The following is an 18,109-nucleotide window of genomic DNA, read 5'->3' as shown; positions in this document are numbered from 1 at the left end:
TTATATACTAATTATATTAATATATAATAGTAATAATTATAATCTTACTCCACTACATTTCCCCTAACTATCTTTCTTACTGGTAACTACCAAATCAAATCTGAAGACGAAGAGTTGGTAATGGTCTGTATTTATATAAATAGTCTTGATGAGCTGCTTTACACTAGGTTTGGCATTCAGCCATTCACACATCTTTCAAACCCACTCACAGGCTTCCACATGGGGTTAAGTGTCTTGCTCAAGGACACATATAGACTAGCAGAGCCAGGAATTGAACCCACAGCCTTCCAGCTGACAGACAACTCACCCTACCATAGCTCAATCCTACTATAGCCTATACTTTAGTACATTCTATATCAGAAAATTACTTTTGATACTTAGGTACAGTAAATGCCATATACTTTTTTTTACTGAAGTAATATTATAAAAAGTGACTTCAACTTCTACCAAAGTAATTTTCTGGTAAGCAGAATATACTACCAGAAAGTATCCCTATTAGGTACTTTATACAAGACTGCTGATAAGATAAGAGATAACATTTTGTTTTATTTTCCACAGAAAACTGAGGAAAGTGAAAAAAGTGCAGGAACTTTAAGATGTTCATTTGTGATGCACATGGATGAATTCGACAAACAAGATCCAAGCATCAAAATGTACATGCACTTTGTTGGCCGGACTATGTCGCTCCCACAGATACTTAGATCTACAAGAGTTCCAGTGCTTCGGGATGTTTTGACAACTGCCAAGTATTTAAATCGATCATAAATAAATAAACAATAAATAACATTAATGTGGTGCTGTCATTTTAATTTAGCTCTTAATACTTTGGAAGTAAGCCAGCAAGTCTGGACAACATTTTGCAACCTCAGTAGACAGAGAGTGAACTCTGACCAGCAGTATTAACAGTTACGTTGGACCTGGTGCAGAGTCCAGAAAGATTGTATAAAGACTAGCTCGTCATTATTTGAAAAGCTGTGGATCCACCCCAGCATATGGGTTCAAATATCCCTGTCTGAGCTCAGTCATGTACTTGTATTTTTTGTGTCCTTTTCATCAATCGATGTGAGAAATGTTTACGCATGACGTGACGAAGGATGTGACGTATTAGGAGGACAAACAATGAAGCATGAACAAACAGGTTTAACTTTGGGTCTAGTTTACAGCGTAATGACTGGAAACACGTCCACCACAATAGTGTTCAGAAACCATGTAGAGAATAGCGCTTCCCTGCTCTAATATATAAAATATCAACATAAAAAATAACATAAAATAACATCATCACAGCCTCACCATAACTAGATTAACCCAAAATGACAACATTTTTGTTTGGATGCACCAAACAAATTACAAGCAAACTGTACACAGATAAGACCAAACAGGTCTTAGTGATTACCTTGTGATAACACAATATAATAACACATTTATCTACCTTCTACCACTCACTTCTGTCTTGTTCAAGATCAGCAAACAGGACAGGCTAAAGGTGGTGTAAACATTGGTCCAGCTCACCCATCCATCTCAGGACAGTCAATGTCTGCATGTCTGTGTGAGGAAGCTAGAGAGAGAGAGGCTGTAATGGAAATATAACTTTCACTCCCTTTGCATTCTAATTCTAATGTGCAACAACATAAAAACTCCACGTCTCCACAGCCTTCAGCTGAACTGGCATTCAAACTGATGACATTTGTTTTGTTGTAAAGCGATGATACAAACCACCATTCCACCGTGTGGCCCAAAATTCCACTCCAATAAGCTTTCTCAGTCACTTAAATGAACCGAACAGATTCAGAACACAGTGATTCACAAAATAAACAAGATCAACGATAGCAATTTATATAGTTCCACAGTTAGTGCGGGGGAAGTCCACTGTGACACCACAGCAGGAAGTCCAGTTGTCCACCATGAAAGTGAAGACCTGCGATCGCTCAAGCATCTTCATCATCATGTAGTGTGTGTTTTATCGATGATACATGAGGGTGTCTTGCAATTATTTTGCCAAACATAGTAGACAACTTTTTAAAGTGACAATTTCCACCTTTGACTCCCCGGATGTGGTGACATGCTCGCAGATCAGCCACCATAGGAAGTTAAAAAACAACAACTGCACTAACTGTGTTAAGTTTATATTGGTATGGATGTTGTGAAGGAGGATAGGCGGACAGTTGGTCTAACAGAAGAGGACACGGAGGCAGATGATCAGCTGTGACTGTTGCAGCATGAAGACCCTGGGTTTGTGACCCAGTCAGGACAAGAGTCTTTCTGCATGGAGTTTGCACATTCTCCCCGAGGGTGTACCTCACCTTTGCCCCGTGTCAGCTGGGATTGGCACCAGTGCAATCCCTCATGTAGAGGATAAATTGGTAGAAGACGGATGAATAGTTTCAATCTAGTTTTCCATTTCTTCCGAATAGACGTTTTCATCCTCAGATGCTAAACAGAGATACAGAACAGGCGTGTAAAACTGTATGTGGTGGCATTTTGAGAAGGGATATACAGTAAGTGTGCTGGTTTTTGAGTCAAAGCCTTTCGAACTGCGACAAACTACAGTATATTATGAAGATATGTCACATTGCAGATTACAGTTTGGCAAGTAAAAGTAAGTTAAAGAAAAAACAGATCCCCATCTACTACCCCCAAACACACACACACACACTCCTCTGTGCTGCTTTTTGACTTCCACAGCTCAACAAACCTGAATGGCAACATTGTAACAACAACAACAATGACAAGCGACTGTTTTCAGAAGAGTAAGGGGGGGGGGGGGGGGGGGGGGGGTGCAGATCCTTATTCGATAACTCTAAAAAAAAAAGACACACTGTGTTCCTTCACTGTTTTCTCTGACATGGACTTTATGTTCCCTTAAGAATGTATCGATGCCATCGGGCCAATTGCATTTCCGTCACGATCCACGCCCCGCCACATCACGAGCACCTCCTCCTCCTCCTGCACAGCCACTCACGGCTGATAAATAGTGTGTTGTACAGAGCTCGGCCTCCTCATTCTCTGAGAGGCTGTTGCAACTGCTTTCCTGTCCTTTCCGCCGCTGCTCCCTCACAATCAACTGTCAGGTATGACTTTTTCCCTCAAAACCCGTTCACTCATATTTCCCACTGTGACACTAAATTATGTTTTTTTTGCTTTTTCGCGTGGTTTTTGCAGGACTAACCTGCATCATCAGTTAACACATTAAAAGGTGTGTGTGTGTGTGTGTGTGGGGGGGGGGGGGGATCGAAGTTGCGTGTGTTTATGGATTCAAGCTGCAGGTTTTCAGTAGGTTGAGTAAGTTTGCTAGGCTCGATTTATGGATTTGAATGTTTTTTTATGCAACGTGTTGGTGAAATAAGAGTCATGCTTTACACGAGGACGTAAGTTTGCTTTGTTTGTTGAAATACGTTGTAAAGTTGTGCAAAGTTATGGCCACAGTCTTAATTATTCTGCTCCTGTGTGCATATAGTGTTGGAAGCACGTACTCTACAACGTTCAGTCAACTGTGTACTTTAGTTGCTTAAAGAGAGGCAGCAGGACCCACATTTGAAGGCCAAAGTTCAACTATGCCAGGCAAATATTTACTGAAGTGATGCAAGAGAAGTGTGTGTGCAGAATGAAATATGCTTGGCTGAAGAAAAAGGAACGAAATCTTCCTCATACCTGCTGAAGAGTTTGTGATGATCACCTGTCAGTGAATTCACTTTGTTTATCCCTTTTCCTAGGATGACTCATCAGTTCCCATCCCTCTCTCCGGAGCAGAAGAAGGAGCTCTCTGACATTGCTCAGAGGATCGTGGCTCCAGGAAAGGGAATCCTGGCTGCAGATGAATCAACAGGTGAGGAACATGCATTCATGTCCTGGTGGTTGAGCCATGTCACCGATTGGCAGAGTTTGCATCTGAAATGTCCTCCACAACCTCTTCTCTCAAGGCACCATGGCAAAGCGACTCCAGAAAATCAACGTGGAGAACACTGAGGAGAACCGACGCTTCTTCCGTAACCTCCTCTTCTCCGTTGACCCCTCCATCTCCAACTGTGTGGGCGGAGTCATTTTGTTCCACGAGACCCTCTACCAGAAAGCAGACAGCGGCAAACTCTTCCCCCAGGTCATCAAGGACAAGGGCATCGTTGCTGGCATCAAGGTGAGGAGTCTGTGAGTCACAAATGCACACTTTATATCTGAGGTTTTCACGTATGGATCACAGAATTGAACAGATGTTTGTTTTGTCTGTCTTCAGGTCGACAAAGGTACAGCTGCTCTGAGTGGAACAGATGGAGAGACCACGACACAAGGTAAACTAAATCAAACATGCATGGACAAACAAACCTTTTTTTGGTAGATAATTGTTAGACATGGAAGGAAGAATGATGGATGTGGTAATCTGTGTGGAAAAAATGAAGAATAAGCATTAGACGCTTGTGTAAACCTCTGGTGCAGGACTCGACGGCCTCTCAGAGCGCTGTGCTCAGTACAAAAAGGATGGCTGCGACTTTGCCAAGTGGAGGTGTGTGCTGAAGATCTCCGAAAGCTGCCCAACAGCTCTTGCCATCGCAGAGAACGCCAATGTTCTCGCCAGATATGCCAGTATCTGCCAACAGGTGTGTGTGTGTGTGTGTGTGTGTGTGTGTGTGTGTGTGTGTGTGTGTGTGTGTGAGGCTGCAATTCTCAACAGAAAAGAATGGAATTCAGTTTGTATAGTGTATTCGTGTTGAAGAGGAGATCCTTCTAACATGACATGTATGTTCTTTATCAGAACGGCCTGGTGCCCATTGTGGAGCCAGAGATCCTGCCTGACGGAGACCATGACCTGAAGCGCTGCCAGTATGTCACAGAAAAGGTTGGATCTTCATCTCTGGTCTTGTTGTCACAGTATGATTTTTCAGATTTTTCTCTCGGGCAAGGACCTGATACCAAAAAAAACCCCTGAACTAATGCTTGCTCATCAGGTGCTGGCTGCTGTGTACAAGGCTCTGTCTGACCACCACGTGTACCTGGAGGGCACTCTGCTGAAGCCCAACATGGTCACTGCTGGACACTCCTGCACCGCAAAGTACACCCCTGAGCAGGTTGCCATGGCTACTGTGACTGCTCTGCTGCGCACTGTGCCTGCTGCCGTGCCAGGTGAGTGTCAGTTAGGCCAGTTCATCTCACACTGAAGTCAACAGTCACCGACATCCAACTGAAAAGTGTCTATTATGGGGAATAATATGTAATTGCAATTTTTCTTATAGATATTGAGATAGCAATTTGATATAAACTTAATTTTAGTATTTACTGTGCAGTAAATAAATGTATGAATTGTTTGCAGCATGAGTTACATTTGAATTTATATAGAAAACAGAACAATCAATAATAGAACAATTAAATTGCTTCGCTAATTGCATTCTTTCAAATTGAAATTTCAGTTGAAAGATAATTGATTGTTCAAAGTTGTTGAACATGCTGCGCTCTGTATCTTTTTTTAGGCATCTGCTTCCTGTCTGGAGGCCAGAGTGAGGAGGAGGCTTCTCGCAACCTGAGCGCCATCAACCAGGTGCCACTCCAGCGCCCGTGGAAGCTGACCTTCTCTTACGGCCGTGCACTGCAGGCCTCTGCACTGGCAGCCTGGAAGGGTAAACCTGAAAACAAGGCGGCTGCACAGGAAGCCTTCTGCAGCAGGGCCAAGGTGAGCCTCACAGGGCAATGACGATTGTTCTGAATGACGATAAACACTAATGAATAATCCACACTTATCGCTCTGAACATTACACAACTTTACACTGACTAGTGGATGATTGACCCTTTTGTTAAAGGTTGTTGTTTTGCACTGCTGTGGCTCGGCACAGTGATGTGGCTGATGATTAACACACTGATGTGACTTTGCTCCTAATGTGTAGACCAACGGCCTGGCTTCCAAAGGAGAGTACAAGCCCAGCGGCTCGGCTGACCAGGCCTCCATGCAGTCTCTGTACACGGCCAGCTATATCTATTAAATACTGTGAGTGAACGTTATCCAAACATGTGAGACGACCAAATATGTTTCCTTCTTCCTGTTATGTTTGTTTACTCGGTGAAATGACTGGAAATAAATTAAGTGACCAAAGTATCGTTTGTGTTGTGGTAATTATTGTGAGTTAGCCATTAAGCATTTAGTAAAGATGTTTGAGCGTGATCTAACGATCTATGTTGATGAGTTGGAGGTTTGTAGAAAGATCCCAAAAAAAATATTACTCAAGATTTGTTTATTTGTCCCACAAATTGAAATAAAGATAGAAATGAAGGTTAATAAAAAGTGATATAGATAAAAATATAAAGAAAACTGTACCCAAGAATAAATAAGATTAAAAAATAAAACTGTACATGAAACTGTACACAAGAATATAAAGTTGAAAAAAAATGGCAAATTATCCAATCAGGAAATGTGTCCATTTATTTCTGATAATGATATTGATACTGTATAGAAAATATTTAGTGAATTCCCAGTCCTATACTTAGAAAAGTTGTAGTATAACCACCATGTCTTACTTACCAAAAAAGTAATGTTGGACATATCACACATTCTTATTCTCATGTAGAGTATGTAAAAGATCGCCTTACAATACAGCAAATACAACAAACACAAATATAAAAGATAGATAAAAGAGCAATACAAAAATGATATCAGCAACAATAATATATATATATTTCAGGAGGAGATCCTTTCTTTTTAACAGCACACAAAAGGGATCTGATCTTTGCTTGTGGTGCTAAATGTTTGCCGAGTAAAAACGGGAAATGAATTTGATGCCAACACTTACAAAACAGTCAGAGAAATAATGTGAAGTGGAGAAAAAGAAAAAAAAATCACGTTCTGGCTGAAACCTTCCTGCAGAGATTCTGTGGCACACACAAAAAAAGGAATTGCTCCGCCTAAGTTGTCCTCTCTGAATTTATTACAACACAGAAGAATGTTGGTACAGCTTATGCAACAGCCAAAACAAAACAGCTCCTAACACCAGACACACTAATCTGCCGTGTTACTTCTGAATACTTGTGACTTCTGCGGTTAATGGTCTGAAAATCTTTTCATCTCAGTGAAGTTTGTGTCTTGATGCATCTTTACACAGGTGTGTGTAAATTGAATTCCTATGTGTTCATTTCTCAAGTTATTTATATTTTTGCCTGTCTAACCCGTGGGCATTTTACATCATTGTATTTAATCACTTTAATCACTATTTCATTTGCTTATTATCTCATTTTTAATTTGTTTTTTTTTACTGTCCTACTTTTAATCCTGCTTTTTCTTTGTTATGCAGATTTTATTAAAATGTTACTTTCTATTTATTGATCTAGGGCAGTGTTTCCCGACCCTGGTCCTCAGGGAACACTGCCCTGCATGTTTTAGATGTCGCCCTGCTCCAACACACCTGACTCCGATGAACAGCTCGTTATCAGGCTTCTGCAGAGCTTGTTGACGAGCTGACCATTATGTGTGTGTATGTGTGTGTGTGTGTGTTCCAGGTATTCAAACTTGTCTTTCTTATGGGGACAAAAAGGAAGTCATATTTACACTCATTATCACATTTAGGTGAAGACATGTTGAAAGGTTAGGGTTAGATTTAGGTCAGTAGTAGTTTGAGTAAATCAGTGTCATGGAAACCAGACTCTCTCTCTTTCTCTGATTGATTGATTGATTGATTGGTGGATGGACTGACTGACTGACTGATTGACCTACCTCAGAGCATTTTAAGACTCAGTCCAGTGGAGTGAAAACCACAAAACTAGATTCTGAACATTAAAAACAGCTCATTTAAGCTGACACCATTTAGTGCTGTCTATAAAAAAAGTAAACAATCCGGGCGCTCATATATTCATTCTTTATTCAACACAAGTATAACAGACATTAATTGCACCAAAAAGTCAAAAGTTAAAGAGACAGAGCTGAACGACAATCCCTGCCCAAATCCTTTCGCACATTCACAGACGACACGTTTCCACGTAGGCTCTTCATATCTCCTGTTTCATTCACCATGTAAACATTTACAGACAACAATATAAAAAAAAAACGCAATTTACCAAAGCTTAAAAGTGGGAAAAAAGATTAAAGGTGAGTTTAAAAAAAAGATTCTTTCTTTATTTATCATTCCGAAGTGGCATTCACATGTGGATGTGCTGCCCTGTAAATGAAACAGAGCCACATCTGCTCCTTCATACAAAGACACTCAGTTTTACAGTTAATATATGATGTGAACATTTCACACTTAGTACTACAACATAATATAAAATCGCGATTTTTTTTAGGTTAAATGTTTTAATGTTTGATTTCCTGTAGAGTCTGACAACAAAGATACCAACTCTAACGTATCTTAAAGTAAATAGAAGATTAGACGTCACCAGTGTTACCTCACATCACTGTAAGAAATATGTGAAAAGAGTAGGTGATATAACATTGAGTTGAACCTGTTATAAATGGGCATAATGAGTAATATGAATAAAGTGATTTATTTTAGGGTTCACAGTAAATACACACAATCCTGCACGTAAAATATTTATCTCACATGAATTGACAGAAATCATTTTCAGTTCCCGAACAAATCTGGTTCAGTGACGCCGATCTCAGATAAAAGATACCGAGGCGTGAAGTTTAGGTGAACTTTAGGAAAACAGTGTTACATACTCGAGAGGAAGAATTGAAAAATGACTGGTGTTAGTTCGAAGCGGCGTCAGTCTGCGCTGGCGCTGGGTTCCACTGCACAACAACCTGCTGAAGATGTGGACGTAGACAAGGGAAACAAAGACGTGATTTTAAAAACAAAATGACATATAATTATGACATTTGACTTCCTCTGGCTGCTGGTATTTTTCATTTTTATTTTAGATACTTTATGAATCCCCTTAGGGAAATTATTCTCTGCATTTTGACCCATCCTAGAATTAGGAGCAGTGGGCTGCCACACTGAGTAGCGCCTGGGAAGCAATGGGGGTTGGGTACCTTGCTCAGGGGTACCCCAGCCCTTTCGGCCTGGTGGGGACTTGAACCGGCGACCTTCCGCTTACAAGCTAAGTTCCCTTTCCACTTGGTCACAGGCTGCCCCAGCCCCAGTATCGATTCATAGTTGTATTTAATCTCAGTTAATTGCTGGTAATGATTTAATATTTTCACATTTGTGCTTGTTTATGGTCTGAAACAGTTATTTCTACAGTAAAATGTTATTAATGAATGCACAACATTGGTTTCTGAGCCTGGAGCATTTTCTCATTTTCACACAATCAACCAGATCAAAACATAGCTGCAGTGTTTGCATTTTACTTGTGAAATACTGATTTTAACATTTGCGTGTTTTAACATTAGCGTATAATGTCTGGAACCTCTACGCTTGTTTAAACAAACAGACAAAAAGATCTATTTATTTGAAAATGTATGCCAAAAGAAATCTAATAATATAAATGTTTATGCTATGCACTGTAAAATTACTTATGTGTTCAATGAGAATATAGAATACGATGTAAAGTTGTTATTTAACTATTAAGCTAAATGATGATTTATTTAAGGAATCTGAGATACTACTTAAATGGAAATGAATACAGTAAAATACACTTGGTGTACTATCAATTTAAAAACCATCTTCTTTACCATTGAAGAAAAAAGGTTTTAGGCTCCCCTGTTTAAGATAAAATAAATACTTGTACTACACTTCCTACAACCACCCCTGCTGCTGCTGCTGATGCTATTACTACTACTATAATAATAATGTTTTACCTGAGAGTGTGTGGATTTCAGTGCTAAACGTGCAGTGGTACTCAGGAAGATGAGAAGCACTGCCACACACAGGGAGGATGTGAACAGTAAACCTTCAACACATATTAGCTGGTCCTAAAGTGACGGAAAGTGAAAGTGGGAAGAGTTATTCCTGTGTCAAGAAAATGTCTTTTTAAAACAAAGGTGTGCGCTGTAACTCACCAATCTGACATAGGCCCAGTCATGCGCCATTCTTTGGCCTCTGAGGTAGGCAAAAAAGGCAAAGCATGCTATCCTGTACCCAACCGAAACTATGGTTCCGATGAGCGAAACCACATACATGGCCAAACACACAGTCACCTGCAGAGGAGGAGTGCAACAAAGTTAAAAAAAAACAAAAAAACACACAAAAGGTGATAAGGTGATAAATAAAACTGAAAAAAATATGACTAGAACATAAAATCATAGACATGCTTACCATCTTCTTGGAGGGATGGATCTCAGTGTAGATGGAAAGATTTCCACACAGAACAAACTAGAAAGAAAAAACAAATCAACACACACACATTTTTCTTCTGCCAAAACACATTGAACAAAGCTCATTAAAACACAAGTGGAAAGTTTAAAATCATTTGGTAAATGTCACATAAGGCTAATGTATACAGTATATCCCTGAATTGTAGGTGTAAGTAAATGAAATGAATTAGGAGGAATACAAAAACAAACACCTTTTTGATTTTTAGTGTCATTTGAATAGCAGTTGTGTTTGTGAAGACTTGTCATGATTGTTAGTTTGTCAGAATTTAGCCATGTGGTGAGTTTTGGAGCGACTGGTGATGCAGATTAAAGTTTTTTTTTCACTACTTTCTCCAACCACTGTATGATTTCTCATAAAAAAGGCGTTTTTGCTTAATAATCTAAAAGTGTTTTATATTGCATATATTGAATGTGCAAATTGTAATGACTCATTAGTGTTATGTACCAGAGCTCCCTGCCAGAAGGATATGTAGATCTGACTGGAGGTTTCCACAGTCTCACTGACCAGCTGAAGTCCCATCAGCAGCTCTGCAAAGCCGAAAATCATAATGGCAATCTGGGAAGGGGAAGAAGAAGAATGACATGACAACTCAGAGTGACATTTATGTATAAAGCTGTTTCTATATATTACTCACAAAAAAAGAAGCACAGGTTATACCACATGCATTGTTTACTGTCTCACCCCAAGACTTCTGGGCTCTTTCTGGACAAAGCGATGCAGGGGCTTGCTGCACATCACAACTGTGTTGTTGGCCGCCTGATTCTCATCAAGTCCTGTTGTTCTCTGTTTGGCTGTTGGCTCAGCGCCCTCCATTTCCAGTCTGGAAAGGACAAAAACCCAGATGAGTGCTCCCCCCCTCAAGTGATTATAGGATAAAAGAGACAGAACAGCTGTGGTGAATGAAGAATGAAACTCCAGATAGGTCGAACTGCTAAAGACGCAAAAAGAAAACAGCAAAAACATTAAGTGACCCACCTTGTTTTAGGTCTTCGTGCAGAGAAGGACTGTGGAAGATAACGGGAAAACAATGTTGAGGGTGGAAAGAGGAAGTCAAGAAATCTGAGACTTTCTCTTCTGTTTTTCATTTAGGGGAGGAGCTGAATACTTTGGGGAGTCACAGAGGGAGTCAGTTCAACATGCAGTACTATGTCCACTCAGTCACTACATCAAAATGAAATCCCACTGAGATCTACTGGGAAGACAGCTTTCATGTGGGCAGTATAAAAACTAAATGTGGTCAGAACCATCTCTGCAGAAATAAAGGGGGGAAAAAAAGACATTTGAACTAAAGTTTCAGTGTGCAACTTTTAACGATTGTTACTGATGTCTTTGTGAACAGGACTTTATTGAGACTTTATTTTGTTAATGCATCTTTATCTGAAAACAGATTCTGTCAAGCATCACTTGCAGGACAGCTGTCCAGCTTTCTTGGTACAATGTTGCTGTTGGTACAGACATACTTCCTGTGTGCAGTGCAGAAATGTCCCCAGGTGACACGAGAACAATGCCGTGCTTCACTGATGGATCTTAATATAAACAGACATTTATTTATCTTTAAGTGGGTTAATATGAACCAAATCCTGTACGAATTGTAAGACAAATCTGCAAAACTTTACACTCTATAAACCTTTTCCACAACATAAAGCGTTTGCAGACTGTCCATTATTATAACTTAAATTGCGAATGAACTCAATGGCAGTACCAGTGATAGATATTTAATTAAGCATGTTTCCGTATTCTTGATTACATATCATGGTCATGATGACTTAATAAACAACATTTCAGACATACAGCTCCTTTCAAAGTCTACACTTTTAAACTGAAGACAAAAACATTTTCTGATGGTCTGGTTTGAAAGTAAATCTATTTCTCTCATTGTGTTGAATAATCATCTCTTGAAACTGATCAAATTCAAATGCAAAAAGTGTTACCCTTTGAAAAGAGAATATTTAGAGTTTTGACCTCTCATGTGGAACAATAAGGACTTCATTGATGGGATATATAGGACTAAAGAACTTGTTAAAAGCTAAATTAATTATGGCTTCAAAAAAAATGTATATGTTTGTTCTGGGATTGGCACCAGTGGCCCCACGACACTGTGGTGGATAAAGTGGCAGATGAACGAATGAATATCTTTGTTGTGAATCAGTTTATTAATATATCTGATGAATGCATGATAATCAATGCCATTGCATTTTTTCCTCAAAAAAGATCTAAAATCCATCACCATTTCAAATACTGTGGTCTTCATCATAGTCCTCTTTGATATTTTAAATCAGTTTCCATATAAATAAGGTCTCTACATTTGAATGTACACACAGTGGGTGTACCCTAACATGCAGTCATTACATAATAACACACAATACATTTCAGGTTTGTGAATGAGTGTAAGACTAGACAGACTAAAAACATTACCCCATCTTTACAGTAATTAAAAATACCATTAGAAATAAAAAAATATATCATATGACAATATTTAAATATAAAAGCAGCACATAGGAAGTCTCGTGAGTGTAGCTATGTTTGATGACACTGTGACTCCACACTGGCTCAGGAGGATGAGACGTTGTCGACCTGCAGCACAACACATCAAAAATGTCATGTAATGTAATTGTGAATCATTCCAAATTTGTCAAACAGCGTAGTCTGTACGACACTCCTTACTGTGCAGGCAGATGATGAGTCAGACAGTAGGTGGCGCTCTAAAAGGTACACTGCTCTTTGCCTCATCTCTCCGTCACTATTGTACTGAATGGCTTCCAACAGGGGAACTCCATTTAGCCTCACAAACTCGTCTACCACCTGAAGGGAAAGAGGATCCTCTGAGACATCCTACTAAAGAAAAGGCTACAAGTGAAGTTTGCTAAGGTAAAGTATGAAGCCTTGTTTACCTGCGGCCCACTAACAACCAACATGAAGAGGACCTCTAGACTCAGGGTCACCATTTCTTGGTCAGCCATTTTGAGTGTTGAACAGAGTGTAGACAGGAGACCGAGGTGGACCAGCTGGACACAGAGCTCCTTTTTCTTGTGGGCAACATTTGCTAGAATCCTGAGGATCTGATTAGTAGACAGCGAGACAGAGGACAGGTATTGCAGGTGTGCGAGAGGAATAGTGCTCTAAGAAATATCGGCCTGACAATTGTAATTATTACCTGTCACATAAGTTACATCAAGGAAAACAATATTTTGATATTAAGCAGATTAAAACAAGAGTCTGAATAAGATGATATACATATACAGAATAAGTGACAACTGGATTAAGACATGCAGAGTACTCTATGTGGACATGTGCAGGATATGTCTTAATCCAATTATAATGTGCTACAGGGAGTGTTCATGGCAGTTGACATAATGTGGACCATAATAAAAAGAATGTCTGAACGTCCTGATAATCTTCTTGTCCTGCGAGGCTGTGCTTTCATAATGGTACAGCTCGGTTTGGTAGAGCACGGTATGGTTTGGAACGGTAAAGCCCTGGGTCAGGCTTGCGTTAGACTGAGAACACAACAGCGTGTCGGCTTTGCCTGATGGCGGCGTCAGCAAGATATATAGCGTGCCGTTGTACCGCTGCGATGACAATAAACGCAACACAGCAGACAACAACGCAACAATGACAACACCGGAGGACATCAAGCAGCTCGTTCTTTTTCCTGCTTGTTTGTGGTTGTTTGTCATGAAGACGTCAAGCTCTGTGTGAGACTAGACGGCGGGCATTGAAGAAACGTCTTGGGTGGCACAAGTCTAGCTCACCCTGTATCGTTATTTTGGTACTATTCTCAATGGAAATGCAAAAAAATACCTACTGTAACGAACCCAAAACCGTACCACTCGATGGAAACACGGCTTAAATGACAATGACTTGTTTGCACTGACCATTGTATTGATGCCTTGAGAGAAAAGCAGAAGCTGCATCAGTCCAGGGACCAAGTTAAAAGTGAGCAGAGCAGAGCAGAACTCCCCGGAGTGAGCTGGATGGGAAAAGCATTGGAACAAATCATATTAGATGCAATCGTCCACAATACATACGCTAATCATTGAGCGGCTTAAAGTTGGGCACTGAAGGAAACGCTCCCTACAAATTCATACAAACATTAAAGTTGCAAGACAGATTGTAGCCACCATACACATTCAGCTATACAATAAACAGTTCTGTTTACAAACTGAGTAATGTATCATTAATGATCAAGTTCAGTCGAACCTGTGAGGTTGTTGAGCACCCAGGCACTCTCTCTGGCCAAGGCTGGCTGGGTGTGAAGGTAAGCCTGAAGAAAGGCACACAGGGCAACCACAAGTCGGACGTCGCCTACTTGGCTGCTCAGGCTGTCGACTGGACAGAAGGACAGAAGGTTCCCCACACAACGCAGCAGGGGACAGACAAGCTGTGGGGGGACAACATTCATAATGTAGGGAACAAGCGAAACAGACCACACAACTTTTGACTTGGTCCTTGTGGGGAACTTATTTTTGGAGCTAAGGAAAAAAAGCCATCTCTAACTATTATCTGTGTCTCTGCAAAAAAATCCACACACTACTCATATTAAATAATAAAATACTTAATTAAAGTGAAAATAATCAGTATAAATGAAAACTGTTCACATGTGATTTGAAAAAACAAGAGTGATAAAAACAAAAACCAACCAACTCCATCCCTTCTTTGCTTCCTTCAGCACCCCCTAGAGATGATAACAGTGAACTGCACTGTAACAAGGCACCCTGAGCCAACAGTCCTCTGCTGTCCTTACTGCAACCAGTAAAATAACAACAACATAATAATTATTATAATCCGTCACTGTTTGTGATGTAATGACACAATGGCTGTGTCGAATGTAAGTCACTACATGTCTCACCTGCATGCCAGGTAGTGCAGACACCATGCACACTCTATAGCAGGTGCCAGGCCAAACTTTGGGTCAGGAGTCAGAACTGATAGCAGTTGTGAAGGTAAACAGGAGGTCAGGACAGTCCTGGAGACAGAGAAGAAGATCACGACAGAGCTCTTCTTCTCTTCTCAGAAAAAAGTCTGTTTTTTTACAAAAAAACGAGGGCGGTCAGCATGAACACATAATTCGCTATTAATTTAGGGCTGAACATATGCACTCGTAATGTTTTACATAGCGTTTGGCTTTAAATTCTCCTCTGTATTGAATTAGATGACATAATCTACACAACAAGGTCACCAGTTCCTATCCCCATGTGTGTGCGTGTGGGTTCTGTGACTTCCTCTCACAGTCCAGAAAAAAAAGATTGGTGGTGATTAGGTTAACTGGACATTCTAAATGATGTTTGTTTTTAAAAATATGACCATTACCATTTCCAAAGTTGACATTTTAACTGCAGGCTTATTTCATTTCTGTTGAATTGAAATGATCATATCATTCTGAAAGTCAAGAGAGTAACTCTCTTTGTATTCAATCAAGATACACTTCGAATTGTTAATATGGTATTAAAGCTATTTTGAACAACAAAACAATAGAATTTTTCGATATAACACTTCATAATTAAGAATCTTTTTTTGACAGCCTCATAAAAAATTCTCGTTTAAAAAAAATCAGTAATCTATAGAATCTGGTGTACATACGGGATTATTTTCTCTGCTGCATCTTTTGCCTGGAGAAGCTGAGAGAGGGTGAACCCCACTGCTTCCACCACTGCAAGATTATGCCTCTGGTTCTGGACACACACAAAACATCAGCAGTTCAACAAACACAAACTGGAGATATGGCGTGATTTCTTTTTTCTATTCCAGTTTGGGTGTTATTCAACAATGTTGAAGACCATGAATCTTGTCAGGTTACCTCCATACAACTGGCCAGAGCTGGTATAATTCCCTGGGCCAGAAGTTTCTCCTTTACAACATCACTGTCTGGAATTAAATTACCCAGTGTGTAGAGACACAGCTCCTGCGAACACACAGACATGTACATCACAAATAGAGTGATATAATTTAGAGAGATTGTATTATACACTGATATTGAGTGGCCACTAACAGTGAACTTGGTGCTCTGTCCAGAGAGGTAGGTGAGCAGGTAGGGGGTGGCAGGCAGACACGCTGGGGCCACATTGGTGTGGACGGAGTGAGACAGCTCATGAAGGCACCGGACAGCATGAAGACGGCATTGAGTATTAGAGCCAGTGAGGAGACTGACCAACAGATGCATACTATTCTCCTGCCTAGAGGGGAGACAGATTCACAGCAGAGCGATCAGGCAAATGTGACAAACAAAACTCAACAAAACTCATTCATCGTGGTGACAGCACTATACTTGATGAAGGTGAGTTGTGCTGATGGGTCACGGAGAGCTTTACTCAGATCCTTCAGGTGCGTCTCCCGCTCAGAGCCGCTCTGTTGAAGTTTGTACAACAAGCTGACCACGTCCTGAGAAATTAAGCAACAGGTTCAAGTGTCAACATCCTGCATTTAGTGAACATTCCAACATTTCAACATTTTTCCTCGTGTTTTTACTCACCTGTTCTCCTGAGGTAGTTTCCATGGTGACCTCGTCATCTTCATTCAACAGGAGTCTCTTGCTCACCAGCTGTTTGTCTCTGCGCGCCTGTCTCAGAGCTGTAGCAACAAACAAATATTTTGTTTTGCTTCAGTAATACCAAAGCAGCTTATACTTAACTGCTAAATGTGTCCCAAACCATCAACAAAATGTACAAAGCTGCTATTATTATTGAATATCACAGTGTCATGAATATCAGTGTTGAAAATATGTGCAGATATTAACTTATATAAGAAGTTCTGGGATTTTAGCTTTTTAAATGCTTTGCTCCTTTATTAAATTAAAGTGAATGTCCTTGATTTGTGGACAAAACAAGACATTTGTGGACATTTTCATTTCATTATTCCCATCCCTAATATACAGGAAATTCTCTGAGGAAAAGAGACTTGGTGATTAAACAGGTCCAGCTTCAGATGATTATCATGGATCCATTATTACTGAACAGACCTAACGTTTCACATATTTCTAAATGAAAAAGAAAATCAAGTTGACAACAAAGCTGTTTACAGAGATCCATGGAACACATGATGCAAAACAATCCTAAAGCAAAAGATACACAAGACGAAAACTACAAACTACACACAAACATGTGTTAAACGCACAGCCACGGACCTTTTTCTTGCTCCCGTCTCTTCAGACGCAGCTCCTCTGAGCTTTTGCTGCTCTGTCCAACATGTTTGTAACGGACTCTGTTCAGTCTCCACATGTCTGCCTCCTAAACACTGGTTTCATGGACGTTTACGTTCAAACTTGTGTCATGGTGGAGATTATGGTTATCCTTCTTCTTCTTCACCAGTGTGTCGTTCAACCGCCACTACAGCGACCTCTAGCGGACACTCATGGAAGATACTTCACATCGAATGTGTCTGTGTGGCATCAGTCGTGACTGACTTTTTCATCAAATAAAATTACTTTCTTTGTAGATATTATATTCATGGAATATCGTTCAAAGTTAAATATACACATTAAATGTCCAGTCTGTAATATCAAGGATTATTGGCAGAAATTGTTTAAAACTACACAAATGTTTGTATCAGTGTGAAATCACTTTAAATAGCCTTAGAATAAGTCCTTATCCCAAACCACTAAAATGTGAACGCAGCCGACGTGCAGTATGTATCCCACTAATGCTGGTTGACGCATGGTCCACATAACACCAAGGATCAAGGATTGTGTAGGAAACATTTTGCCGCCATCTTGTGGTCGGAGTATAAACTACACCCGGTTCAGCAGAGCCCATAGACTTTGGCCGCTAATTTCGGGAAAATTGGCCAAATTTGAGAATAAATAAAATAAAAAATACGTACCAGTTTATTTGTTGCTACTACTGTTAATTTATCAGACTAGACTACATGTGACGAGAATTGTGGAAGTTATT

General features: G+C 40.1%; 3 protein-coding genes across 4 annotated transcripts; 1 reads left to right on the top strand and 2 right to left on the bottom strand.

Moving 5' to 3' along the window:
• The first annotated feature begins 2,942 nt into the window (after positions 1-2,942).
• Positions 2,943-6,073, top strand: aldob (aldolase b, fructose-bisphosphate). The gene is made up of 9 exons (XM_058649835.1): positions 2,943-3,068; positions 3,711-3,823; positions 3,918-4,129; positions 4,226-4,280; positions 4,426-4,586; positions 4,742-4,825; positions 4,935-5,109; positions 5,454-5,653; positions 5,865-6,073. The coding sequence occupies exons 2-9, from the start codon at positions 3,712-3,714 to the stop codon at positions 5,958-5,960; spliced, it is 1,095 nt and encodes a 364-aa protein (XP_058505818.1). The 5' UTR covers positions 2,943-3,068; position 3,711; the 3' UTR covers positions 5,961-6,073.
• Positions 6,074-7,809: 1,736 nt separating this feature from the next.
• Positions 7,810-11,326, bottom strand: LOC131472646 (uncharacterized). 2 transcript variants are annotated; one of them, XM_058650031.1, is made up of 7 exons: positions 11,199-11,326; positions 10,905-11,043; positions 10,668-10,778; positions 10,164-10,220; positions 9,908-10,045; positions 9,707-9,820; positions 7,810-8,710 (listed from the first exon to the last, which is right to left on the bottom strand). In XM_058650031.1, the coding sequence occupies exons 1-7, from the start codon at positions 11,306-11,308 to the stop codon at positions 8,654-8,656; spliced, it is 726 nt and encodes a 241-aa protein (XP_058506014.1). In that variant the 5' UTR covers positions 11,309-11,326; the 3' UTR covers positions 7,810-8,653. The 2 variants fall into 2 exon arrangements, with proteins under 2 accessions (XP_058506014.1, XP_058506015.1); XM_058650032.1 differs by having other exon boundaries at positions 7,810-8,707.
• A 1,021-nt stretch (positions 11,327-12,347) lies between these two features.
• Positions 12,348-17,513, bottom strand: tmco6 (transmembrane and coiled-coil domains 6). Its single transcript, XM_058650014.1, has 13 exons — positions 17,344-17,513; positions 16,693-16,790; positions 16,489-16,601; positions 16,213-16,396; positions 16,021-16,125; positions 15,804-15,895; positions 15,073-15,189; positions 14,864-14,966; positions 14,424-14,604; positions 14,099-14,193; positions 13,115-13,282; positions 12,888-13,025; positions 12,348-12,797 (listed from the first exon to the last, which is right to left on the bottom strand). The coding sequence occupies exons 1-13, from the start codon at positions 17,435-17,437 to the stop codon at positions 12,774-12,776; spliced, it is 1,512 nt and encodes a 503-aa protein (XP_058505997.1). The 5' UTR covers positions 17,438-17,513; the 3' UTR covers positions 12,348-12,773.
• Between the last annotated feature and the right edge of the window lie 596 nt (positions 17,514-18,109).

Source organism: Solea solea, chromosome 14 (assembly GCF_958295425.1).
Source record: "Solea solea chromosome 14, fSolSol10.1, whole genome shotgun sequence".
NCBI classification, from domain to species: Eukaryota; Metazoa; Chordata; class Actinopteri; order Pleuronectiformes; family Soleidae; genus Solea; species Solea solea.
Note: the sequence above shows the minus strand (reverse complement) of the source record. Positions and strands in the feature narration are given on the sequence as shown.

What these genes read in the sequence shown, in the direction of transcription:
- aldob (XM_058649835.1), top strand. Translation starts at nt 3,712, where the DNA reads ATGACTCATCAGTTCCCATCCCTCTCTCCGGAGCAGAAGAAGGAGCTC. An exon ending in ATGCCAGTATCTGCCAACAG is followed by an intron (nt 4,587 to 4,741) that starts GTGTGTGTGTGT and finishes GTTCTTTATCAG; the next exon opens with AACGGCCTGGTGCCCATTGT. An exon ending in GCCAGTATGTCACAGAAAAG is followed by an intron (nt 4,826 to 4,934) that starts GTTGGATCTTCA and finishes CTTGCTCATCAG; the next exon opens with GTGCTGGCTGCTGTGTACAA.
- LOC131472646 (XM_058650031.1), bottom strand. Translation starts at nt 11,308, where the DNA reads ATGAAAAACAGAAGAGAAAGTCTCAGATTTCTTGACTTCCTCTTTCCA. An exon ending in CCTTCTGGCAGGGAGCTCTG is followed by an intron (nt 10,221 to 10,667) that starts GTACATAACACT and finishes TTTTCTTTCTAG; the next exon opens with TTTGTTCTGTGTGGAAATCT. An exon ending in TCCATCCCTCCAAGAAGATG is followed by an intron (nt 10,046 to 10,163) that starts GTAAGCATGTCT and finishes CCTCCTCTGCAG; the next exon opens with GTGACTGTGTGTTTGGCCAT.
- tmco6 (XM_058650014.1), bottom strand. Translation starts at nt 17,437, where the DNA reads ATGTGGAGACTGAACAGAGTCCGTTACAAACATGTTGGACAGAGCAGC. An exon ending in CTCTGGCCAGTTGTATGGAG is followed by an intron (nt 15,896 to 16,020) that starts GTAACCTGACAA and finishes GTGTGTGTCCAG; the next exon opens with AACCAGAGGCATAATCTTGC. An exon ending in CTCAAGGCATCAATACAATG is followed by an intron (nt 13,283 to 14,098) that starts GTCAGTGCAAAC and finishes TCTACTAATCAG; the next exon opens with ATCCTCAGGATTCTAGCAAA.